Below are 27015 nucleotides of genomic sequence, written 5' to 3'. Positions count from 1 at the left end.
TTAAAAAAAAGTACACACATATAAATTAGCAGATTAAATGATATACATGCCGACATAATGGCAGTCATAGTTCCTGGAAATCATGCATACAAATTATTAACACAGAGTGCATAACATGAAAAATACAAGGTTTCATTTCCATGCCTATATATTTACACATATATTTAAAGGCTATGTAAACCTTTGCACACTTTTTAAAAACATAAAACAACGTATTATGGTATTTAATTTTTTTTGTTGCTTTTTGAGATATACCTTCTATCCTGAATACATAGAAGCTGTATCTTGTGCTCAAAGTCGAATCCGTCAGGTCAGCAGGACTGACAGCTTCGGTGACAGTGGGTCCTGCGTATCTCTGACCTGACGGATTCGGCTTTGAGCACAAGATACAGCTTCTATGTATCCAAAATACATAGAAGCTGTATCTCAAAAAGTAATTTTTTTAACATAAAAAAACAATGAAAAAGTTGTTCATAATACCATTATACATTGTTTTATTTAAAAAAAAAAAGTAAGTGTGCAAAGGTTTACATAGCCTTTAAGTTCTAATTATTTTTCCAAAATGTAATATTTATAACTCTTATAGTCAGAATTCTAATGAAGTCAGAATTGTGAGACATTAAGGTGTAATTATAAAATCAAGAGATCATAATTATGTGGGGAAAAAACAATATTTTGAGAAAAATTATAATTATGAGAAAATAGTCTTTAGTCATAATTATTATTTTAACCTATAATACATAGGGTTTTTTTTTTAATGAGTCTTAAACTTAAAAATAAAGAACTTTCAGCGAGCTGAATTTAACAACTGTTCCAGTTGTGCACCATGATAACTTACTGAGCTAAGATAACATAACTACCTGTAAAGTTATGGAAAACCAGTGATAATACGCCAGACTGTTAAGATTAGTGGCAAACTCAAATCTGATACACTAACAAAGATATTAACTTTATTTTAATTATCTCCTACAGAAAATTATTATTAGACTCTATGCACACTACGTTTTGGCCCCACGTTCATCGTGTACAGCACATCGGGAAAACTTCCGATGGTACACACTAAACATTTGCATAGGGCTCCCTTAGCCTGACGGAGGTCAAAAGAGTCTCCTTTTGGCCTCCGTCGGGTCGGTATATGTGAGTATTCCTTTGTTTTTGTAGGTTGGAATAGCATAGTAAACTACGCTATTCCATCGGGAGGGATCCTGCAAAAAAAGTATGCTTTTTTTTTTACATATGAACTTATAGGTGACGTATCCCACTGCGTGGCATATGTCACAGGCATATTTTAACATATAAGCATGCGATTTGCTATAGCCTTTCATCAAGTACACGTTAAATGGATACCAATATAGATTATGGGTGATGAATGCATTTAACAGATGCCTAATGGTGGCATCCATCACCCATAGATTACAACAGTGTACGTTTAACGTATACGTCATGAGTTTATGACGTATACTTTTAATGTATATCATTACACTCTACCCTACCTTTGACGTATACATCAGGAGATTTTCCCAGCGTACACATTAAATGTAGGCCAAAAATGTGATGTGCACAGAGCCTAATTTATTTTTCTTTTATCTTATTGTTGCTTTATAAAGCAGCAGGAGACAAGTGTGCTGACCTTATACAAGCAGTGACCTGGTGTCTGGAGAATTTAGGCGGAATAAGACACAAATGAGAACTTGAAAACAAACGAAGGAGCATGGTATCCCAGAAGTACCGGTGGATAAAGATCGGGAAATAATATTAAAATTACTATGGTGTCAAATGCTCCCCTTTCTGAAATAAGTTCTCTTTTCAAAATTTATGCAAAAATCTAAACTACAGCACTGTAAACAATTATATATATATATATATATATATATATATATATATATATATATATATATATATATATATATATATATATAAATAATGGAAATAATGGCAACTTCTGAACTAGGATTGCATGGAAATAGTTATATATTATATATTTAATAAAAAACATAACATGAGGTTCTGACACGTGTTTATTCCATCTATTACTAGCAATGTGATGGCTGCATCATCTCAGTTGGAGGGCAGATCCCCAACAATTTGGCAGTGCCATTACACAAGAATGGAGTGAAGATCATGGGCACCAGCCCACTGCAGATTGATAGGGCTGAAGACCGTTCCATATTTTCTGCAATCCTGGATGAGCTTCAGATTGCCCAAGCACCATGGAAAGCAGTGAACTCTCTGGTAAAACCAATAATTTTAATATAAACTAGTGATTCATTACATATCAAGCTTTATGGTGCTGATACCTCAGTATGATGTTAAGTTTGTATTATTCATAATTCAACTTATTATCTTTCCTTGATAGGATGATGCTCTACAGTTTACAAAGACTGTTGGCTACCCATGCTTACTACGTCCTTCCTATGTGCTGAGGTAATACTGAAGTAGCCAAATACTATGAAGCTTCCCTGCCATCGTAATAGGCTTTCTTTAATTCTTTCCTTGTACTTCTAGTGGTTCAGCAATGAATGTGGTACATGGAGATGAAGAACTGAAGAATTTCCTAGCTGAAGCCACACGCGTGTCACAGGTAAAATCATCTTTTATAGTCAGTTAATTCTAAGAGTTCTTGCACAAAATCACATAATGACCCAGTACAACCTTTGAGTTGTACAGGTCCGTAATATGACCATAGAGATCTGTAGGTCCCTTACTGTGCCTCCATATGGCTCCGAGTACCTACGTCTTTTTTTCTGTTGGATTCCATGTCGATAGAAAAAAATATTGTGACATGCTCCGTTGGATGTTAATTTTAGGATTGCTTCTAGAGAAGAATATTTTCATATTAAGACGCTCTACGAAGTCTGCATGTATTAAAAAGATACATAGGATTAAAATGATTGTCCATTTTATTTTTTGTTAGCATGCTCAAAGCAGGAGGAATTGGGCTAATGGCATTTATTTTTATTACCATTGAGACTAGAATTGTACTGGAGGTTGAGTAAAATCGCATACCTTGCGGGCGCACTTGAGAGGTGCACTAGTATACAATATATATATATATATATATATATATATATATATATATATATATGTGTATATTTATATATATATATATATATATATATATATATATATATGTGTGTGTGTATATATACATGTGTGTATATATTTATATATATGTGTATATGTATATATATGTATACATATATATATATATATATACATACACAGTATATACATACATACATACATACATACTTAGTTGCAGGACCATAGGAATGTTTTAACCATATTATAAAGGAAAGTAATACTAGAAAGTACATATTGAATTACCTAGAATGTATAAATGATCTGTATTAGTATATTTACAACTTAAACTGTATAATTCATAATCAACTGGCAGCAAATTGTTCACAAATTGCCAGCTCGTATGGTAATGTTCCTTGTCTTCATATTACTCCTCATTTTGGCATGAGTAGGGGGTTTTATGTATCTAAAGAACATCCTGTGAAGTTTTAACTGAAAAGATTAAAGTGTCTTTAAACACTCTCAAGGTGGTTAGAAAGAAGAAAGGTATTTTTTAAAAAACAGGTTTGATCTGAGAGACCTATAGTTAGTTATGCAAGCTCTCAGCTACGGGAGATTGACAACATCAACTAATAGAAGATCTGAGAAAGGCAATGGCAGCTTTCCCAAGGAACGTCTGGGTGCTTTTACAGCCATATGGGCCATTAAAAAGTGTTTTTAACAAGTGTTAGAATTTCTAAAACTTCACATCCAGGCTCTGGATATTTTCTACTTCAAGCTGAAGATTTGACTTTATTTGAATATTATATTTACAGGCGCACCCAGTAGTGATCACCAAGTTCATTGAAGGAGCACGAGAAGTAGAGATGGATGCTGTTGCAAAAGGAGGCCGTGTAAGTAGTTATGCTTATCCGTTGGTAGGTATAGAAAAAAAAAATCCAATTGGAGAGGACCATGGGCATGTGCGGCCACCTCTCATATATATAGCTAAACTACAAATAGGGGATAAGGTGAGGTCCAGGTCTGAGAGGTGGGATAGGGGCTCCACCAACCTTAATCTTACCGTGATTATGTTATTAATTGCTATCAAACCCACTCTGACTCTTAATATGCCCCTTATATTTTTTGCAACAATGTATATAATTCAAATTAAGTTGACTTACTATCATTTACATTTCATAAACACAAATATTGAGATTCCTGACAAAGTTTTCCTTGTGCCTCTTTAATAAATGATCTAATATTCTCTTCTGCGTCAGAAAAAAATCTTCAACCTGTAGATTGTACCATTTTGCAATATATCAGCTGATACACGATAATATTCTTCTTGTAGCCAAAAGTTCTCTAATTTCAGCTCACTGACTCCAAGCCAGGAATCTTATCTTGATGGTTATCCAAATGCTTCATGTTCAGTTTTGTAATTACATGGCTTCTTACAGTTCTGAAAGCCTGATTAGGGAAAGTATACTGAGAGACAACATGCGGCTTCTGGATTGCCAGTTGGACAACCATGCACAAGGGGGTAATTAATGAACCAGAAACTCAGATTTTATTATGTAATATTTTCATTTGTATAGGTCATTTGTCATGCTATTTCAGAGCATGTGGAGGATGCTGGAGTTCACTCAGGAGATGCCACCCTTATGATTCCCACACAGACAATCAGCCAGGGGGCAATTGAGAAGGTGAGGTGACATTTATTGTCTGTCGATAGAAACATAAAAAAATGACAGCGTCAAAGCAAACTAAAATATGTGCTGATATTTAGATATTCAAGAATTCAATTGTGCATCTGCCAATGACCAGAAACCACTGTATTACGTAGTGTGGCTTCGCTTATTCACCTGGCATCCGGGTTGGAAAAGCCCTCTTGGTGCCCATGGCAGGCATTTTAGAATGCATCCCACCACCCTTAGTCCCTTGAAGTTCAACATGATATTTATTGGCTGGACAATTATTATTTTATATAGGCAATGTAAAACTGCACAATACACCCCTCCCCCACTACAAGCACTACAACAGTAGCAAAGAAAAGCGTAGATAGCTGGAGTGATTATCATATGTATCAAACCCTTCTCTCACGCAAGGGATTGAAATAGGGTGCAGGGGGAAAAAAAGCATCAAGTCTTCAGGAGTATTTTAGCATAGATAGATTCTTACAATCTCATAGATTGTAAGCTCTTGTGAGCAGGGTCCTCACTCCTCTTATATAAATTGTGAATTAGTTTTGTTACTATGTAATGTCTGATATTGTCTGTTCATTTTCTCTCTGAATTGTAAAGTGCTGCGAAATATGTTGGCGTTATATAAATAAAGATTATTCTTTTTATTATTATTGTTATTATTATTAGCATAACCAACACCAGAAGGGGGAGCTTTTTGGATTTATCTTTTGTAGTGCCTTCCCCTTTATGTGCACATTGCATGTCCACACTATAATTTAGTAAAATTGTGACTTGTCAGTACTGTAAGTTACCAGGTCGCGCAGGATCAGATTAGTAAACCTGATACTTTAAAATCCATGATTATTGCAAAGGTGTATCTAATAGATTATATATGTATATTACAATAATATAAATTATGCAAATTGTACACATTTCTTTAATGTTAATCTCGAAGGCTTTATCTTTCCATGTTAACGCATTAACTGAGCAACCTAACCAGCTCTTCCCTTTTAAATTCTTTATTTAGCCTTTCTTATAACAGTGAAAGCATAGATAGGAGGGGGAGGGAAGGGAAAATGTAAAGGAAATATGGGTTTGGAATTACACAAATATACATATACAAAATGTACTATTTGTAACTAGTTGTAACTTCTATGTCTATATCGTATATGAGTTAACGTCATTTGTCCTAACTTTGATATAGAACTAGGTTTACATTATTGTACAGAAAATAAGTATCAAGGACACTGTTAAAAATTAAAGCAAAAAAAAAACAAAAACGGGGGGGAAGGGTGGCCACTAGAAACCCACCAGAAACCCACCCTCACTACATTATTAACGCGAAGGCACCTAGGTAGGCGGATCCGGGCAGGAGAGCTCTCCGTCAGGTCCCTCGGAGGAGATTCCTATAAGAATCTGAGCATTGAAACTCTATCCACTTGTACCAGGTTTTATAGTACCTATTATACCCGCCTTTTATCGAAGAGGTCAGATTTTCCATCACCATTATGTCATTAATTCTAACAATCCATTGGGATAAAGTTGGAGATATATTTTTCTTCCACAATGGTGGAATACAGTGACATGCCGCCGTTATAAGAAAGCAAAGTAGTGAACATTTATATGCTTTGATTGGAACATCACAGAAACGGAGGATGAACAATGCCGGATCCAAAGGAATATTTGTTCCCATTACCTTATTAATCACACGGCCTATCCCCTCCCAAAAAGAGCTTAACTTTGGACAAGACCAGAAGATATGTAGATCCGTGCCCTCCCCCCATTACATCTCCAACAGTTGGAGGGTATCTCTGGGAAAATAGAGTGTAGCTGGGAGGGAAATCTGTACCATCTGGTCAGCAGTTTGTAATTAGTTTCCTGATATCGGGAACAGATAGAGGTCTTATGTGCCAATGTAAGAATATGAGTCTGTTGTATAGAAGACAGAGAATGCCCTAAATCTGCTTCCCATTTAAGTAAATAGGATGGAGGCGGTTGATCTGGAGGATTCTGAAGAAGCGTATAAACCGTGGACAGAGTATGTCTTAATGGTCCCAGGCCCATACAGAGGGTCTCGAATGGTGTGTCTGTATCTCTGAACAGAGAGCTTGGATTTAAAGAGACACAGAAATGATGAAGTTGAAGTGATCTCCAAGCTCAATTTCCCACATTGATTATTTCTCTTTCGTGCACCTTCACGTTATGGTCAGCAGAAGACTGTGTGATAATATTCTGCTTTTCTTTTAACAACCACAGTTTATTTAACTTCCCCAACCACGTAGAGTGATGGCAGAAATAATGACATTTAAATTATATACTGGGGAAGCCAACAGATGTATACTGACTTTAACAGATGTTCTAGACTTTACCCATGACAGAACTACTTGGCACTTGTAAATTAACCTTTTAAAATGTAAGATGCATAAAATTCTGCCAATATAAATTATAGTTACCATCAGAAATTATGATAATCTAAAATCTAGTCAGATTATTCTGATACTAAATCTCGATATATAGCAATGTTCTCTCGACATATATTTAGAGTAAATTTTATATATCAACAACAACATTACAGTGTAAGTCTTTTTAAATCCTAGGTGCAGCTTCAAATAGGAATAGATTCTATATAAAAGGCTAAGCAATTTTGCAAATACATTATATGGACAAAAGTATTAGGACACTCCTCATTGTTTCATTCAGTCCCATTGCCACAGTTATATAAAATCAGGCTTTAAGCCATGCGGTCTGCCTGTACAAACACTTGTGAAAGAATGTGTCATTCTAAAGAGGTCACTGAATTTGATCATGGTACTGTAATAAGATGCCACCGTTGCAACAAGTCAGTTCCTTAAAATGTCTTCCCTCTATGAGTGGTAGTTACAAAGTGGCGTCGCCGAGTGTTGAGGCGCATAGTGCATAAAAGTACCAAAGCTCTGCTGACAATAACTTCAGAGTTCAAAACCACCTCTGGCAATAACATCAGCACAAATGCTGTGCGCCGGGATATTCATGGCATGGGTTTCCATGGCCGAGCAGCTGCATTAACGTTTCTGTAGGTGTAATGTGTAGGTGTCCCAATACTTTTGTCCATATAATGTATGTTGTTTCATTCATTCTGTACTGCTGCTGAGTTACAGGCTGTATTATTGATTTATTTCCTGTTGCTTATATAGCGCCAGTATATTAAATAGTGCTGTTGTCATCACACTCATCAGTCCCTGTCCCCTTTGACGCTCACAATCTATTTTTCCTATCTCGGACACACACACTTTTTAGGGCAATGTTCTCATGTTGCAGTCAAAATGTGTTTAGGTTTTGCCCCGCTTCGTGGCAAAAGACGCATTTTGATCGCGACTTGAGAACCCAGCCTAAGGCCAATTTAATAGGAGTCAAATAAACTATCAGTATGTTTTTGGAATGTGAGAGGAAGCCTATGCAGACATGGCTCTTTCTCATCCACATCTACATTCACGATTATGAAGGCTTCTAAGCTTTATCCTCCCAATGTTCCTGCTTTTTCAGTGTCTGTACTGAGCTTGCTCTGGTGTTTTTGCATTCTAGGTAGAGTGGTCTATACACTAGATACTGTACAGTAATCTGATAGAGGAAACTAACTATCCCAGAATGCCGTACAGTTAAAGGGTACCTCCAGATATAATGAATTGTATAGAAAAATGATTATAGTGCAGGAGTGTTCACAATAATCATTTTTCTAAATGACTTAAATGACCATTTCTGCTTCTAACTACAGCATGGCCTGGCCTTAGTCCATGTTGCCGGCTGCTCATTATTCTGCATTAGTAAACAGAGCGTCCTGCTCTCTCTCCTTGGCCCCGTATCCCTAAAGGCCACCAACACTGTAGAATGTAATGTGATCCTACAGCACTGGCGGCCGTTCTGGACACGGGAGCCATGGAGACAGCAGGACGTTATAAGCAGCCGGCAGCATGGCCTACCGCCAGTAATTGGTAACAGAAATGGTAATACAAGTCAGTTGGGAAAACGACTATTGTGTACACTCCAGCACTATATTTCTATATAATTTTAGTATAACTGAAGGTACTCTTTCCATTCTTTGCATTATAGGATATTTTCTACGATGATTGACATCAAACTTTTCACTGATTCCAGTACCAACAAGCAAAGATATAAGGGCACTTATATCTCTGCTTGTTGGTACTGGAATCAGTGAAAAGTTTGGTGTCAATCATCGTAGAAAATATCCTTGGTGCATTTGTTGTGGAATTCCACCACAGACAGGCTACAGTGGTAATCCGCAGCAGACTTTCCTTTCTTTGTTTTCTATAGATTTTTAGTTAAATTAGTACAGATGTTGGGGAAGACAACTACAGTATGTGGAAACTAGCTTGCGGTGCAGAATTTTAATTCTGCAGCATGCACCGTCTGTTGCGGAGAAGCAGCGGATTTTCACTGCGGATTTCAACCTTTACAATGCAAAGGCTGAAATCTGCAGCAAGTCCATTGAGAAATCCGCCACGTCTGGACAATCCCTCATATATGCAAATTTCGCTCCAGATTCGTTGCGTAATTGTCGCGCATTTGTGGCAAATTCCGCATTGGAAAATTTCCGCCATGTCTGAACGTGCCCTTAATTGCAGCTCTGATATATAGACTGATATAGAGACTGTAACTCAAGCTCATCACAAGACAGGTAGATGAAAGTATTTGCAAAGTTTTTTTTTAGCATTTTATCATATCTAATGTATATGACAGAAGTGATTAAAGATGGAGCTACGTGTTTGCATTATATCAAAATTGGCTTTCCAATAAGTATTGAATATGGTACTTGTACACTAATCCCTTTTCTGTATTTTGCAGGTAAAAATTGCAACCAAGAAAATTGCAAATGCTTTTGATATTTCTGGACCCTTCAATGTGCAGTTCCTTGTCAGAGGAAATGATGTTCTGGTGAGTACATGAAACCAGTGGCGGATTAAGTAGACCATGGGCCCTGGGCTGTTACCCAAACTTGGGCCCCCCTTCCTCACCGTAACTATTTTTAACACTACCTTTTTGGGCAAGCATTAACAGTGTTACGATTCCCCTTGTCACAGCGCGGTGTCCCTACATACTGACAGGATCACACTGTGCAGGGACACAACCTCCTGACAAGGGGAATTGTCTATCAGTCCTGGACCGCAGAAAGACTTTTTGTGAAATACAAGGATTTCCTATAATAAACATGTCAGGAGAGGTGACAGATTCTCTATAAATCTAGTGACTCACAGGTGACGACGTCTCAGATTCTAGTAGTTTTTTTCCTCTTTTCTTCTCCATCCGGTCCAGCACTCATGACGACTTCTCCCGGCCATGACTCATTTCTGCAGAATTTGCCACTTAGACGTCTCCTCACTTTTCCAACATTTCCACACCTATAAACGAAAATAAAGTTATCATGGTGCCACGTACTGTGCCCCTAAATATAATAGCACCAAACACTGCGCGCCTGAATATAATAATACCACACACTGTAAAACACCACATACACACAGCCCCCTGTAAATAGTGCCACACACAGCCCCTGTAGATATTACACACCCCCATAGATATCGCCATACACAGCCCCCTCTATATATCACACATCCCCCTCGTAGAGAGCGTTACACACAGCCCCCTATAGATCGTGCCATACAGCCCCCCTGTAGAGAGCGCCACACAGCCCTCCCCCTCTTGTAAATAGCACCAAAAAGCCCCCCCTATAAAGAGCGCCACACACATACCACGGTGGATAGCACTACACAGCCCCCCCTTGCCTCACAGCGCTCCCCCTTGTATATAGTGCCTCACAGCGCTCCCCCTTGTATATAGTGCCTCCCAGCGCTCCCCCTTGTATATAGTGCCTCACAGCGCTCCCCCTTGTATATAGTGCCTCACAGCGCTCCCCCTTGTATATAGTGCCACACAGCGCTCCCCCTTGTATATAGTGCCACAAGGTTATGTACACATTTAAAAACTTTATATTATAATTATATATATATATATATATATATATATATATATATAGTATGTGTGTGTATCAGTGTAATTGATTGATTTTATTAAAAAATATTTTTACTTTTTGAGATACGGCTGCTTTGTATCCTGTATCCGTCAGGTCAGCAGGACTGACGGGATCAGTGACACGCAGGATCCACCTCAAATCTATCACATCTAAGATTATAATTTAGCGCAGGGCCCGTTTCACTGATCCCGTCAGTCCTGCTGACCTGACGGATACAGGATACAAAGCAGCTGTATCTCAAAAAGTGAAAATATTTTTTAATAAAACGTAATTACAAAGTTGCACCAAACACACATTTTTATTAAAAAAAAATAAAACCGACGTGATTTTTGCGACGTTTTTTCCGTAGACAATGCAGGTTTCGTTTTTTATCGTTTTTATGCACACATTTTTTGCCATTTTAGAATTTTTATTCATAAAGTTTTAAAATAATAGTAAAAAAATAAGCTTTTTTACGTTTCAGCTATTTTTTTTTGGTAATAACATAGTTTTACCCTAAAATAGACCTTTTATTTGTGATCGTCATTGTCTACCGTAAATTTTTATATATTACATGTCTATATTAGGGTAATTGGGTCAGCGCTAGCGTTACAAAAATGATTGGCGGGGGGGGGGGGGAACGTTTTTTTTGGGGTGGGTATTTTATGTGTATTTATTATTTAATTTTTTTTTTGCACTTTACTATTTTTTATTACTATGTTCTGATCCTCAAAGGTCAAAAAAGACCTTTGGGGAACTTTATATCGACTTTTTCTTTGTTTTACACCATGTTTTTCCACTGTAACTGGAGCTGCACAGCAGCCCCAGTTACAGGGGAAATCAGCCCTCTCACAGTGACGATTGTCACTAATAGGGCTGTGCTGGGTCTAGTAAGACCCAGCAACAGTCTGCCACTAACGGCACCCGGCGATCATGTGACCTGTCACATGATCACCGGGAGGAATAGAGACAGCGCCGCTGCTGCTGTCTCTATTCCTGTACACAGCGTTCATTGAACGCTGTGTAAAAGAGATCAGAGAAGACAGAAGCAGCGAAAGCTGCTTCTATCCTCTCCTCAGGGTCCCCGGCAGTCACTGACAGCCGGAGACCCGACATTCAGCTGCCCGATCGCGCGGGCAGCAAGTTAAAACCCGAGCCGTAGAAAGTCTATGGCTCGGGTTTTAAGCACCCGTCCCTGACCGCTGGCCGTAAAAATACAGCCAGTGGTCGGGAACCAGTTGGGCAGGAGGATAAGCCTGTACTGACCTCAGCGCCGGCGACCGCCCGCCGGCTCTTCTCTTGCTGCTTTGGAGTAACAGAACAGCCGTCCGTCGCTGTTCTGTTACTCAATGGCGGCGGCCCGCACTGTCAGGGAGGCGTGTCCTACCCCTGGATCCCGGCGAATTCCCTGCTCCTCCCCATCTTCGGCCGTTAGCAGCGCTAGCGCGCTTAATAGATTTAGGAGATGATGTGCGTTTCGGGCTGCCATGGGCCCCCTGGGAGCCTCGGGCCCCGGGCGGCCGCCCGAAACGCCCATATGATAATCCGCCACTGCATGAAACCATGAGACATAGCATTCTAGCCCAACTTCTCAGCAAAGTAATATAGATACAGATACATATGAATACCCTGAAACAAACATCAGAACTTTAATTTAAACATATTTTGCATGCAAGAAAGAAAATGTTAAAGAGCACAAGTTGCTTGTTAAAATGATCTTGTCCTTGTGAGCCGCTGCACGAGCGAGTTGACTTATATAGATCTCAATGGAAGCAGGATCATCCATGCGGCAGCTCACATGTTCGGGCCTTAGGCAGATTTTTAAAAGAGTATAAATTACAAAGTGTTGGCACTTAATGTGCTGACACTTTGTGACTGGAACAATGGTATCCAAAAGTCACATCATCCATCTTAAATTGTAACTTTCCCCTTACAATCAACCATCTGACCAAATGTAATTGACCATTAAATACAGCTGAATGGCCACGGCGGAGCTTGACTGCAGCCATGTTTAATCTAATCCTCATTATATATGGAATCTAACCATGCGAAATTCACAAAGTCGCTAAAATGTTTATACAATTAAGGGATACCCTAGAAGAGAAAAGTGAAAAGCTGTTGACTGGGATTTAAGGTAATTCACCCCCATTCATTAATAATAGTGTATTTGGCACCAAAGATATTGGATAGGACAGTTGGAGAGAATTGCGCCTAATTTATTAAAAGCAACACAGATTTTAATAAATTTGTTACATTTGGAATAATCAGTTTGAATTTCTTTTTTACGCAGCTGCACATTTGTTTATAACTTAGTTGTGATCGATTACAGGTGGATCTGAACCTGTCAGGTCCGCGGGACTAACGAATTCAGTGTAAAACTAGCGATACAGCTGTTCTGTATAGAGAATACAGTACAGCTGTAACTCCAAAAGTAAAAAGATTTTTTTTAATAAAGACTAATTACAAAGTTACACTAAACGCACTGATCTATTTATTTAAAAAAAGAAATGCCCACAAAGGTGTCTATAGCCTTTAATGCAAAATCTGCAACAGGGCCCCCTACCTGTCTGGTGGTGATAGTGTCATGGTATGGATGTGTTTTGTGTCCAGAATCCAGACTTCCTGCTTTTATTAAAGGACCAATGAATTTTGCGATGTACCAGAATTTATATATCTGGTTATCAGGTCTACAACTGAATGGGTAAAGAGAATCAGAATTAAAGTTTTGGATTGACCTAGTCAAAGCTCTGACTTCAATTCAATAGAGATGATGCGAGAGGACCAGAAACTTCATGCAAACAAACCTATCAATGTGTCTGAATTAAAACTTAAAATAGTTCTGGAGAGAAGAGTCAGCTAATGTTCTTCAAGATGTGAAAGACTGGTATACATGGGCTTGTTTTCCATTATTGTGGTTTACCTAGCTATAATCTTTAACTGGGCAATTACATATTCACACAGGTGATATTGGGATTGAATAACTTTGTCGCTTATATACACAGTAATAATTAAAAAGCTGTTTTATAAATGTACTCATAAGTTTACTTCTGCCTGATATCATTATTTTTTTTAAAGAATAGGGAACATCTGTAAAGAAACAAATACTTTTTGCGGTACTGTTAATTTACAGACAAATCTGTCATTCTATGAGAAAATGTTGTTTTTTTTTTGCAGCTGAGGAAGGAAAATTCTGCACATCCACTTTCTGGGATGGTTCACTAAATGCATAGACCAATCTTCACTGATAGTCAGACATATTTCATTAAGAATAATTACAATACTCATTTTTCAAGTGCCAAACTAATTTAATAAGTCTAGATAGCCAAGTCATTTTAGGTTCTAAAACATTCACTAGTGAGTTCTGGAAGTCTTTTGGGATAATCTCAATTTACAAAGCAATCTAGTTCCATGTTGCTTCTTCCTCCTCTGTCTGCACATAGCTGTATGTGGGCTGCCTGCATAATACCATCTTCTCTGCGCTCCGTCACTACACTATTGATCTGTCAATCACCATTCTGTGAGGAACTTGACAAGGCATTGATAAGAAAAGAGCCCCTATCAGAGAGTATAATACAGTAATGGCAGGGTGCTGTCACAAAGGGAACGTGTCAACTGTCACTATGCGCTTTGGTGTAAGACACAGATCAGAATCCTATAGGCACTTGTTTGTTTACTGGAAAAGGTTCTGTCTAAAGTGATAGTGTATTAAAAACATATGTGTACACACACACACACACACACACACACGCACACACTCACGCACGCACGCGCACACACACATTTGTAGCTGGTATCCTCTGTGATCAGTTGTTTGTGGAGGTTGCTATTAACTGTTTATGTTTTCTGTGGTGGCGCTGCAGGGAAAATTATTTACTTAAAATACTCCCCAGGATAGCTGCAATCTAATCTAGAATTAAAATTACTAGTACTCTGTTCTGTTTTGTAGCTTCATTCACTTGTAGGCTGAAGACTCCATTAGTTTCGATATGGGGCAGAACAGGAAAAGACATGAATTTCAGAAGCCCTTTACTTCCTCCCTGCTGTTGTCACCCACAGGAGCATATAAAGATGGATATGTAAATTAACTTGAGGATCTTACCCAAACTTTCTATCTAACAAAATACTGTTATTACAGCAGTTTTCGGCACTCATTCAAACAGACAGTCTCTGGGGTGTGTGACCTAAAGAGTGTATCATTTAGTGATGTCTATTTAGTGTAATGTGAGCTAGCAGGTTTGTAGAAACAGTGACGATGATTGGGCTGCATGGCAGACAATAATATCAACTTAATTTTAGCAAACTAGGAAGGAGAGGTCTGCAGTATAAATGGCAATAAATGGAACGGCTTTACAAAGGTAAATAGGGATCTAAGAGCACTGTCAAGTTTTAATTTTTAACTGGGGATAGGCTATAAATGGCACCCATTCAAACCAATTATTTCATTGAACACTAGCATTCCTGCAGAGATCCAAGCTTCTCATAGCTCTCAATGTCCCTCCTCTTACTTTAAAAACTCAATATGGCATTTAACATTGTTTTGTATAAATAAGACGTTTGATTACAATCTGCTATTTATTCATTATCATGTTATTGTTTTATCCTTAAAATTCTTCATTGCCCATATTACCAAAATGTAAATTTCAATTGTTGCAATTTAAATCTACTGTTTTGAAATATTAATACTTAAACAATTCTATCTAGAGAACGTTATAACCTACAGATTAGTACTGCTAGTTGTAATTTAACATGTAGTAAAAATAGAAAATTATTTTCTCCTTAACATGACTGTTAACTTTATGATAGTGTGAGTTTGAAGGAGTAAATAAAGACTGGCAAGTGGTTAGCGTAGTAATAGTCAAATAGTTAGGAGATGAAAAAATAAAATAAGCTGAATTTGACATGGAGCAAGTTCTTTTTTGCTAAACACAAGACTACACCATTTGTGCATATTATGCTACATATCTAGCCATCTTTATCTTGACTTTGATAACTTGCTGCAGCGTAATCTCAAGCAACAAAAGCCATTGAAAAATCATTGAAAAAGTCAAGATAAAGTGTCTTGACACTGTGTATTTAATGCGTTAAAAGTGAAGAAAAAGATGGCTACATTTGTATGTATTCATATTATTTTATAGCTGGTAGTAGTAGTCACTACTACTCCAACTTCTTCTCCTTCTATTTTTGCTACTAAAAAATTTGTGTCTTATCTCTTGTTAACCATGTATAACAGAGACGGACAATAATTATGTTCCTACCAGTTTATTGACAATTTTTAGATAATTTTTTGGACTGGTCTACAACATAACACTCAGTATAGTGAATTTGATTTCAATAAAGCTTTTATTTCCGAAATGTCACTATAACATTTTAAAGAGAGTTCAATTTCAGAATTGTTAGTAGGTTCCATTAGCGGTCTGGAAAGGATAGAAAATTGCTGACTTTAATTCCTACTCCAGTAGTAAGAGGACACATTTTAAAGAGAAGTGTAAGCATTGAGCAAAAAAATTACAGCCTCAAATTGTTGTAGTAGCTTCCATGAAACACAAGTATCATTTTGTTGGAAATTGGTTAGATATTGTAGATGATAGCCATAAAGATTGTTGTGTATGGATCTCAAGAACAAATCATAGAATCATTTTACTCAGAACATGTTGACCCACCATGTTTCTGTTACAGTACACAGTACCCATTTGGATGGTCTCTTTCTTTTAGGTGATTGAATGCAACCTACGGGCCTCCCGCTCCTTCCCATTTGTGTCCAAAACTTTGGGGATTGACTTTATTGATGTAGCCACCAAAGTCATGATTGGAGAAAAAATTGATGAGGACCATCTCCCAACATTAGAGAGCCCCATCATCCCTGCAGATTATGTTGGCATCAAGGTGAGAATCACAGAGGGGTACATTCAAAAGGAAATATCATTTTCTAGTTTCATGCTAATAATCACTCTCTCTAAACAGGCACCAATGTTCTCCTGGCCACGCTTGAGGGGAGCTGATCCAGTTCTGCGCTGTGAGATGGCATCTACTGGTGAGGTAAATTTAATAAACATTTGCATAATTAAAGCTCTACATTGTTCTTGAAATATCTATGCAAAAGAGGTACAGTATGTATAAATTAAGATTTGAATAATCTCTTGTCCAAAAAGAGTTTCTGACCAATGCATTAAGGAATATTTACATTGTCATTGGAGGCTCTGTTTAGCGCCTCTGTCATCAGCTCTCTCACATTTGATGTGAAGAATAGCGCAGCATGTAGTGCTATTTTTTGTGTCAAAACAATGGAAACCTCAATGGAACTCCTGTAACATAATAAATCAATGGGGTTAGTCAGATGCCATTGTGGTTCGTCGCATGATGGATTTGCCAATGCATATGTGAACAAAGGATTACTGTAAGAAGCAAAAAGTAAAGTCTTAACAGGTCTAAACATTTACATAGTTTAGCAATAAAAAGAGACTGTACGGTCCTATTGAGTATTCATTTGGCCTGATTTTATTGCATTGGAAAAATTCAGACATGTAAAAGTTCAAAAGACAAAATAATTTGAGCAAATAAGCACTCAGAATGAACAGCACAAACTATGGAACGCTAAAGAACAGTAGAGCACTGGACTTCTATCACATATAATCCTAGTAAATAACTTTAAACTCAGATAAAGAGAGCAGTGTATATGAAATGAATGTGCAACTAAGGAATAGGTGATCCCAACATGGGATGTAAGAGAACCAGAGTCTTAAAAGATATAAAAGTGAAGTTTGATTCAAGAAATGTAAGGAGGCAGAGGATGTAGAACGAAATGAGAACAACCAAAACTGACATATAATTGGCCCTTAAGTGTACATAAAAAAATAAAGAAAGTTCTTTAAAAACTTCCTTTATTCTGTTTCAGACTCGAAGCATCTATATGCTCGACTTCTGTGTCAAAGTCACAATACATCCTGCTTGTGGTTCAGCTTTACCCCAGAAACTCGTCACCCGCAAAAATTCTATATATAAATATGTGTGTGTGTATGTATGTATATATATATATATATATATATATATATAGTACTGTGCAAAAGTTTTAGTCAGTTGTGGAAAAATGTTGCAAAGTAAGAATGCTTTCAAAGATAAAAGTGTTAATAGTCTTTTTTATCAATTAACAAAATACAAAGTGAATGAACAAAAGAGAAAACTAAATCAGATAAATATTTGGTGTTACCACTCTTTGCTTTCAAAATAGCATCAATTCTTCTAGGTACACTTGCACACAGTTTTTGAAGGAACTCGGCAGGGAGGTTGTTCCACGTCTTGGAGAACTAACCACAGATTTTATGTGGATGTAGGTTTCCTCAAATCCTTCTGCCTCTTCATGAAATCCCAGATAGACTCGATAATGTTGAGATCAGGACTCTGTGGGGGCCATATCATCACTTCCAGGGCTCCTCATTCTTCTTTATGCTGAAGATAGTACTTAATGACGTTCACTCTATGTTTGGGGTAGTTGTACTGCTGCAGAATATATTTGGAGCCAGTCAGATGCCTCCCCGATAGTATTGCATGATGGATAAGTATCTGCCTGTATTTCTCAGCATTGAAGACACCATTAATCCTGACCCAATCACCAACTCCGTTTGCTGAAATGCAGCCCCAAACTTACAATAAACCTCTACCATGCTTCACTGTTGCCTGCAGACACTCATTATTGTACCGCTCTCCAGCCCTTCGGCGAACATACTGTCTTCTGCTACAGCCAAACATTTAAAATTTGATTCATCTGTCCAGAGCACCTGCTGCCGTTTTTCTTCACCCCAGTTCCTTTGTTTTTGCGCATAGTTGAGTTTCTTTGCCTTATTTCCATGTCGAAAGTATGGATTTTTGGCCGCAATTGTTCCATGTAGACCACTTCTGGCAAGACATCTCAGTAGATGGGTTACCTGGGTCCCATTGGTTTCTGCCAGTTCTGAGCTGATAGCACTGCTGGACATCTTCCGATTTGGAAGGGAAGTAAGTATAATGTGTCTTTGAACTGCTGCACTAAGATTCCTTGGCGGATCACTACGTCTACAGTCCTCAAAGTTGCTCGATCCTTTGTGCTTTTTCAAAAGGGCTTGAACAGCACATCTTGAAACCCCAGTCTGCTTTGAAATCTTTTCCTGGGAGAGACCTTGCTGATGCAGTATAACTACCTTGTGTCCTGTTGCTGTGCTCAGTCTTGCCATGGTGGACCTTGTACAACCTTACATTTGTAGCAGAGTTTGGCTGTTCCTCACCAAGTTTTAAGCCTCTTACACAGCTGTTTCAACGTACACATGAAAATGATGATTATTATCACCTGTTTGGTATAATTGGTTCAGCACACACCTGACTAATCCTACAAAATCCATGACTTTGTTCAAATGGACCTAGAATAATTAATGCTGTTTTGAAGGCAAATAGTGGTCACACCAAATATTGATTTGATTTAGATTCCTCTTCTGCTCTTTCACTTTGTATTTTGTTAATTGATAAAAAAAACTATTAACACTATATATATATATATGTATATATATATATATATATATATATATATATATATATATATATATATACACACACACACACACACACACACACACACTTGCCACCCTTCACGCTAACATGTGGCTGTGGATATTAGTGTGGATGGTTATTTGGATATACACAAATTCCCAATGATAGGGAAGAACCATTAAAGCACAGAGCAGGAAGGGTTGTGATTTGGACATAGGAGTAAAAGTAAATCTCACTTTAAGTCAAGACGCTTTATAGTGGAAAGCACAATCTTGAATTGTATTTGCACAGATAATAAGTTGTGTTAGGCACGTTGTCCAACCTTGTATTATAAAGATAAAGCTCATTTTCATGAGGCAGATTATTTTTACTTCACCATTTCCAATGTGCACACATTGGTTCATAAACTGTATAGCGTTAATCTGATGATACATTGTTGGCAGTAATCATTGGCTTTGCTTAACCCTGGTCTATTGTACCCTATTAAGGTGGCTTGCTTTGGGCAAAACATCTACTCTGCCTTCCTGAAGGCCATGATCTCTACTGGTTTCAAACTGCCCCAAAAAGGAATTCTCATTGGAATCCAGGTCAGTATTACATAACTTTATGGCATTTTTCTGCAACATGGTGTAAGTAGAAACTAGCATTCTCCACTAATGATTTGTCCACAGTGGAAAATAAACATAAATCAGTTTAGACACGTGTAGCACCATTTTATGTAGATCTGTAGCAGGCTAGTGATGTACTTCATTTGCCATGTACCAACTTCATTTAGTTTAATTAAGTATACAATGATGACATTAGGCAACTGGTTATTGGTGCTGAGCATATAAGTGAGATATTTTTGAGGACTAAAAGACACACTGGAATATAGGACCCCCCCTATGTTCAGAAAACAAGAAAAAAATATTTCATATTAAATTAAATTGTAATGTTATTGTTTTTGTGGTCTAGGGTAGTAGAAGGGGTTTATATTTAATTCCCTGGTAGTCTAGGGTAAAAGAGGTGATTAATATCTGGTGGTCTAGGATATAAAAAGCAGTTAATATTTTGTTCCCTAGTGGTTTAGAAAATAAGAAAGCTTTTATACCTTGTGGTCTAGAGTACTAGTATATGAGGGGTTTAACATTTTGTTCCCTGGTGGTCTAGGGTAAAATATGAGGTTGACCTGGTGGTTTACTCACCTCTCCAGCTATGTGTACTGCAGTGTCATGTCTGGCTTTCCTGTCTGACTGGACGCTGAACGTGATTTGCTCATTGCATTCATCATCCGTTTCTACCCTGCACTGACCATACAGATGAGAGAGAGGACTGTGCGGCTGTGAAAAGCCGCATAGTTCCCTCAAGGATCAGGCAGAGCACCTTATGAGCACTTTGCTTGATAATTAAGCAAGTGTTCATGGCGGTCTGAGGCCTCTAGGACCCCATGACTGCAGATTATAGCACGCACACACGTTTAGCCAGATTTTTTGTTGCTATAAAGTGCATCTGAAAATTATAGATTAAAGGGGCATTCCGGTTACAACAAGTTACCCCCTATCCGTAGGGTAAGGGGTAACTTGTTGATCGGTGGATGTCCGACAGCTCAGACCCCCACCGTTTACGAGAACGGGGAGCCCGAAGCTGCCCGAAACCCAAGTTTGAACCGAGCCATTCTCTATGGCAGAGTTGCACTCGGTTATCTCCGGCGCTCCCATAGAGAATGAATGGAGCAGTAGTGCGCATGAGCGACCTGCCACTCGGTTCAAACTTGGGTTTTGGGCAACTTCGGGCTCCCCGTTCTCGTAAACGGTGGGGTTCTGAGCTGTTGGACACCCACCGATCAGCAAGTTACCCCTTACCCTACGAATAGAGGGTAACTTGTTGTAACCGGTATACCCCTTTAAGATTTTAACTGTAAGTTGAGGCTTCAGATATTTGGTCTGCTTGTTTGGAATACATAAAGTATCAAGACTATTCTTAAAGACATTAGGGCATATGGACATCATAGATGAGGAGTCTCGCACTCGGAACCCCCCTCTATGAAACAGCGAACACCTGCTGACAAAGAGTGGCTCTTGCTGTGGTAGATGTGGCAGATGTATAACATGGTCGTCTATTCATTTGAATGACTAGCAAGTACTAATAAATATGCCCTGCTGTGTGGTCGCTGCAGGGGAGCTGTATGGCCACATGCAGCTTCCCTCAGTGATAACAGTTGATCAGGGATTACAGAAGCCAAACCTGCAGCGATCAGCTGAATGATGGGCTGGTTTCTACTTACAAAGGGTTGTGTTCATGAGAAACTCCTTTTAGAAGAAAATAAAGAATAGGAGCAATACATACTTTGTGCCAAACTGTTGACATATACATTTAGCCTTTTTACGCTGTCTTTAGTTTTTTTTAAATGTCAAATTTATAAAAGGTATTTTTCGGGACATGTATAACAAAAATATATACATTAGATTATAATATTGCTGTATACACATTTTCTCCATATCATGTGTACTATATGTTGCATGATTTAGGCATAAGAAGAGGAATAAAACATGTTTTGCAGTCTCATTCTTTTGATTATTTATTTATTGTAGCATTCATTCCGTCCCCACTTCCTTGGCACTGCCCAGCAACTGAAAGAGGAGGGATTCAAGGTAGAACACTTTTTCCTTTTACTAGCTAAGAAAACAAGTATATTCCAAATATTTAATCTTTAATGCTTATGGTACAATGCTTTAATGTTTGAGTAAAGCTTGTTTTTCATATATAAATATTCAAATAACAAGACAGATAGAAATTATATACAGTAGATATGAGATACCCATATGTACTAATACAAGTCTTTTTTTATTGAGATACTTAGTTAACACATTTTCATTTAATTCTTGATATCCCAGATACCAGGAATCAACTAAACTTTAAATTTCATCCACTTTTTTCCCCATTAAACAGCTATATGCTACAGAGGCCACTGCCGATTGGCTGAATGCAAATGATGTTCCCGCTACAGCTGTTGCTTGGCCATCCCAGGAGGGACAGTCAAGCTCTCCCTCAATCACCAAGTATGTTCTAGACTCCAAAAAGTTGTGGCTTCTATATGAGAATATTTGTTTTGTCATAGTCATTGTTTAACTAGGCTAGAAAGCGCATTCCACTCTGGAGTTAGTTTAATTATCCACAGTATATCAGTATAATTTAGTACAGTGCAGTATCGTATTGTATCACATAGTATCTAATACAGTTTTTTCCAATGTACAATTGTATTTCAGTGATATATAACTTATCTATTTCTAACATGAATGCCAGTTCATAGTTCAATACTATAGAACCAGGGTGATCACGATGTGCATGGACATTTCTCTAGTTGGCACATTTGTAAATATAGCACTCTGTGGGCACTGCAGTATGATTGAAACTATTTTCTGAACATTGTTCTGTGGCTGGCACATTACAATATGGGCAGTTCAGTGTGGCAGACACAACAGCATGTCCCCCGAGTGTCCCTCTTTTGTCACTCTGACCCTATTTAAGTCTGAAATGTCCCTCTTTTTGACTTGGAAAATAGATTTGCGTTAATAAACTTACTATATTGCATTATTATATATCTTTCTGGTTTCTAATCATATACTAGACGCCAGCCTCTACATGTATTATTCCATTATTTGGTGGTATTTGGATATTAAAAATGATTTTTGTGCTAATATTTATATTAAAAATTATTCAACCATATAGAAATGCATGAAAAATCGATCTTTCACACAGTGAACCATAATTCCTCATGCGCCGGCCGGGTTCAGTCTGTGATCCGTGGAAAGATAATACATGTCCTATCTTTCTACGGATCGGAAAGAGAAAACAGACCCGATTCACCCGCTAAAGTGAGTGGGTCTGTGAAAACTACCGGGTGCCACTCGGATGCCGTGGAAAATGGCCCGTGAGGCACTCGGTCATGTGTAACGGCCATGTGTCCCTATTTGGCTGTCCAAAAAGTTGGGAGGTATGAAGAACCATATGGAACAGTTCAGAGGAATCATTTTGCCACTATCTTGGGATGAGAACAAATGATTGTCTCAAGGTTACAACTAGGGGGTTTCAAGGCAAGATCCACATAATAAGCGGTATGGTTTGGGTGGAGTTTACTTCTGAAATATTTGTTGTGGCACAATTTTCCATGCTTGCATAATTAAATTAATTATTGGGCCACCCAAACGGCACTCAGCCGGACATCCCTGTTACAGAAACTGTTTATGTGTAAACAAAAGTCTTTAGAAAAATGAATCGTATTGATCCATACATTGTGTTGTACATTGTTCTTATCCCCGCCAATGTTACTCTACCTTCAGTACAGATTCCTTATATGACTAACCGATTTTTTAAATACCTAAACAACCTGACACAAATTTTGAGAAGAAATGCATTCCTACATTGTAAAAAAAAAATCTGCAGTTAAGGCCTTGTTCACATCTGTGTTCGGCATATCGTTATTCTTTTCCATCAGAGGAGCAGAACAACGAAGATGCCGGAAGCACAGATACCATTGAACAACGGAGACAACTGGCAGCTGACGAAACCCATTGACTTTAATGGGTTCAGTCGGTTTTCCGTTAGGGTTCCTGTAGTTTTACTGGAAACAATAGTGCAGCATGCGGCGCTATTTTTTTCTGTTTTTTTTTGGCTGAATCTTCGACGGAGGCCCCTAACGGAGCCTCCAACGCAGATGTGAACAGGGCCTTACAGTAGTATATTCCAAGACTAGATTTCTCTTGGGTAGAGCATTATTTATATGCTTATGCTCAGAATTTGGACTCTTCTATGAGATATATGTTATATCTGTTGTAAGTGCATTAGTTACTTTAGAGACAATTTTAATTTTTTGTTGTATCTTTGTACAGGTTAATTAAAGACGGCAACATTGATATGGTAATTAACTTGCCAAACAGCAACACAAAGAATGTGAATGATAACTTTATGATCAGGAGAACTGCCGTGGACAGTGGAGTTACCTTACTCACCAACTTCCAGGTCAGTGACAGCTTCAGTATGAATGTAAAGCTGACCATACACATGCGATAGCTGTCGGCTAATCAATACAAGGAAACAATAGATAAAACACATTTAAATGGAAACTGTCCTACACTTGTTTTCTCTGACAAGAGGCAATGAGGGACAATTGGGCTATCTTAATATCTAGTGTGCTTGGCCAGCTTACAAAGGGCAATAACTGAGAAATGAACATCTACTTCAGGCAGTGATACTGGGCATAATGTCAGAAATCAATTCATGTTTCATAGATTACTTTAAATGAGAAAACTATCGCTGGCTTGAAAAATTGTTTGCAAGGATCTGATGATGATTTCCATCATATTTATCCTTCCAGCTGGCAGGGAGGAGTATACCTATGGCCCGGCAAGGAACGGCATTGTTGCCCAGTTCTGGAAAGAATTACTGAATTGAAAATGTTTATGTCACTAAAATGTATAACTTTCAGCACTTTTTGATTTGTTATGTGAAGGGTTATCTGGGGGGGGGGGGTCACCTGTAATTGGTGGGGTATGCATGTCTAGATGTGTGTGGCTCTCTTCATTAGGAAACAGCCGAGTCTGCTTGCTTGGCTGTTTCCATAACTCCCGTAGACTATAAGGCTAAGTTCACACTGTGGATTTTTGTTGCCTTTTTAAAATTACATTTTTTTGTTCTTGGTAGATAAACTCCCATGTCTCAATGGGGGTTTATCAAACAAAAAAAACACGCATGTCAAAAAGGCACATTTTAATCCCAGCCTAATGGAGAAAACCATTGTTGTGTAACCCACCCTCCTCTTCAGCTCTGTGTGGCCACTGCAGATCAATGGGCCCACACTCTTCCTATTCCCACCTATCAGACATCCTATGCCATAAATGTCTCTTGTCAGAATACCCCTTTAATATTGTGCTACAAACCACATCAGATAGGTGACCGGGTTTAAAATAGTTCCAAGCATCTTGGGTGGAATTTATGTTTTGGTGCAAAAATTACTTTTATAAAACCTCCTGGTAGGCAAAATCAGTCTTTCCAGCTGCTGCTGAACCACAAGTTTGATGGGGGGGTCTAATAATTCTTCGACAGCTACCTCTGATTAATATGCATTTGGTTTCAGTGCAAATGACATGACTATATTTCATCTGTAAAGTATTAACATTATATTATGGACTGCTATATAAAGATAAACTTGTGCAGTACATCACCCACTCCTTGTTCACATTCAATTTGAACACTTACTTCCCGAGACTTCGCTACCTCAACCATTCATTTCTTATGTTATGGGGACTGTGTAAAATGTTCTCTCACATACTTCAGTAAATGAACATTTAATCAATACAACTTACTGTACAGCTGACAGTTCAGATGCAGCGAATTAATGGGGGTTAGGTCAGTCTAATGGCACTTTCAGAATTCTGTCAAGACTACATAACTATAAATCATGATTTTTTTGGACCTAATAATGAGCTTTACATATATTTTCTAGGTGGTTAAAATGTTTGCTGAAGCTATGAAATATTCTGGAGACCTGGACACTAAGAGTCTTTTCCACTACAGACAATTTGGGGGTGCCAAGTCCGCATAAAGAACCTTAACTATTCTGAAGCAGCTTTCTCAACTGAAAGGACCATGTGACCGTATGAGGTCTTTTGTTGATCATTTGTTTACTTTCAATTGTATTTTACTTTGTCAGAAGAAGACAATAGTCACTTTAATTCTGTGAAATGTATGTTTATAGATTCCTTAGTATACAGCGTGAATTACAGTTACCCTTAATTTTTACATGCCAAAGTGTAATGTAAAAACATAAAACATACATATTTTAGGCCATCACATTATATATAAATCCCCACCCTAATTTTACCCTTTTCAAAGGTTTATTAAAATAGTTTGAAATTTCAAGAGGAAAGTCTACACAAAGAGTTCATAAATGGCCACATTTACACCACCCATAAAGCGCATACAGCCTCATTTAGAACACCATTTATTAGGCTGTATGGTATAACGACCACTTTACATATGATGTTCTCAGGAACAAAGTTTCCTAAATGTAATCAAAACCTACTGTCTTTGCGCTTAGGCACTTTGTCCAACCAATCGAAGTTTGAAAGGTGAAAATTTAAAATCAAACATTTCATTGGTTTGGCACTGTTGCCCCAACTTTGTCCATTGTGGAAACTCATTAATAAATATTCCTATTATGTAAATTCTAGAAATATTTGTGAAGCTATAGAAATTGATCTACAGAGGTTCTATAACATATAAGAAGATCAAGGAAAATATTAAATCCTAAGAAAATGCAAAGATGTTACTGTAAAGCTGTTTGCCCAAAACCATGACTGTCAGGAACTGATACTTAGTCTGGAGTCTGTAACATATATATTGCAAACAATAACAACGCCAACTGCTTCTCAGGTAAACAGGACCAACCCTGGATAATGTTTATATTAAACCCATATTTACAAGTATGCCCATTGTGAAGATGAGCCATTAAAATTTTGAAGACAAACTTTATAAATACGTCATTTACAAAAAACGGAAAATGATGGAGGATCGTAATAAGTAAATGTGAAGAAATAAAGCCACTGAGTCTTTTTCAACATTGTGTCATGTTTCTTTTTTTAGAGAAGTCTATCTATCTATCTATCTATCTATCTATCTATCTATCTATCTATCTATCTATCTATCTATCTATCTATCTATCTATCTATCTATCTATCTATCTATCTACCAAGCAGTAGTTCCCAAAGTTGGTGCACATAAATTAATTATTCTTCAGAGGTTGTTCAGTTAATCCATGAAATTACTGATTATATGGAT

General features: G+C 37.8%; 1 protein-coding gene across 1 annotated transcript in view; it reads left to right on the top strand.

The window, feature by feature from the left end:
* The window catches only part of CPS1 (carbamoyl-phosphate synthase 1), a 77881-nt gene extending 51086 nt beyond the window's left edge, over positions 1-26795 (top strand). Inside the window, exons 26-38 of the mRNA XM_075829651.1 lie at positions 2038-2232; positions 2357-2424; positions 2506-2581; positions 3837-3914; positions 4599-4706; positions 9525-9614; positions 16399-16569; positions 16648-16722; positions 19689-19787; positions 21771-21830; positions 22129-22238; positions 24069-24198; positions 25682-26795. Of these exons, the coding sequence (XP_075685766.1) occupies positions 2038-2232; positions 2357-2424; positions 2506-2581; positions 3837-3914; positions 4599-4706; positions 9525-9614; positions 16399-16569; positions 16648-16722; positions 19689-19787; positions 21771-21830; positions 22129-22238; positions 24069-24198; positions 25682-25780 (1359 nt within the window). The 3' untranslated portion in view covers positions 25781-26795. The remainder of the gene's footprint in view (positions 1-2037; positions 2233-2356; positions 2425-2505; positions 2582-3836; positions 3915-4598; positions 4707-9524; positions 9615-16398; positions 16570-16647; positions 16723-19688; positions 19788-21770; positions 21831-22128; positions 22239-24068; positions 24199-25681) is intronic.
* Positions 26796-27015: the final 220 nt, after the last annotated feature.

This window comes from Rhinoderma darwinii, chromosome 6, assembly GCF_050947455.1.
Source record: "Rhinoderma darwinii isolate aRhiDar2 chromosome 6, aRhiDar2.hap1, whole genome shotgun sequence".
NCBI classification, from domain to species: domain Eukaryota; kingdom Metazoa; phylum Chordata; class Amphibia; order Anura; family Rhinodermatidae; genus Rhinoderma; species Rhinoderma darwinii.
This window is presented reverse-complemented; position numbering and strand designations above follow the sequence as displayed.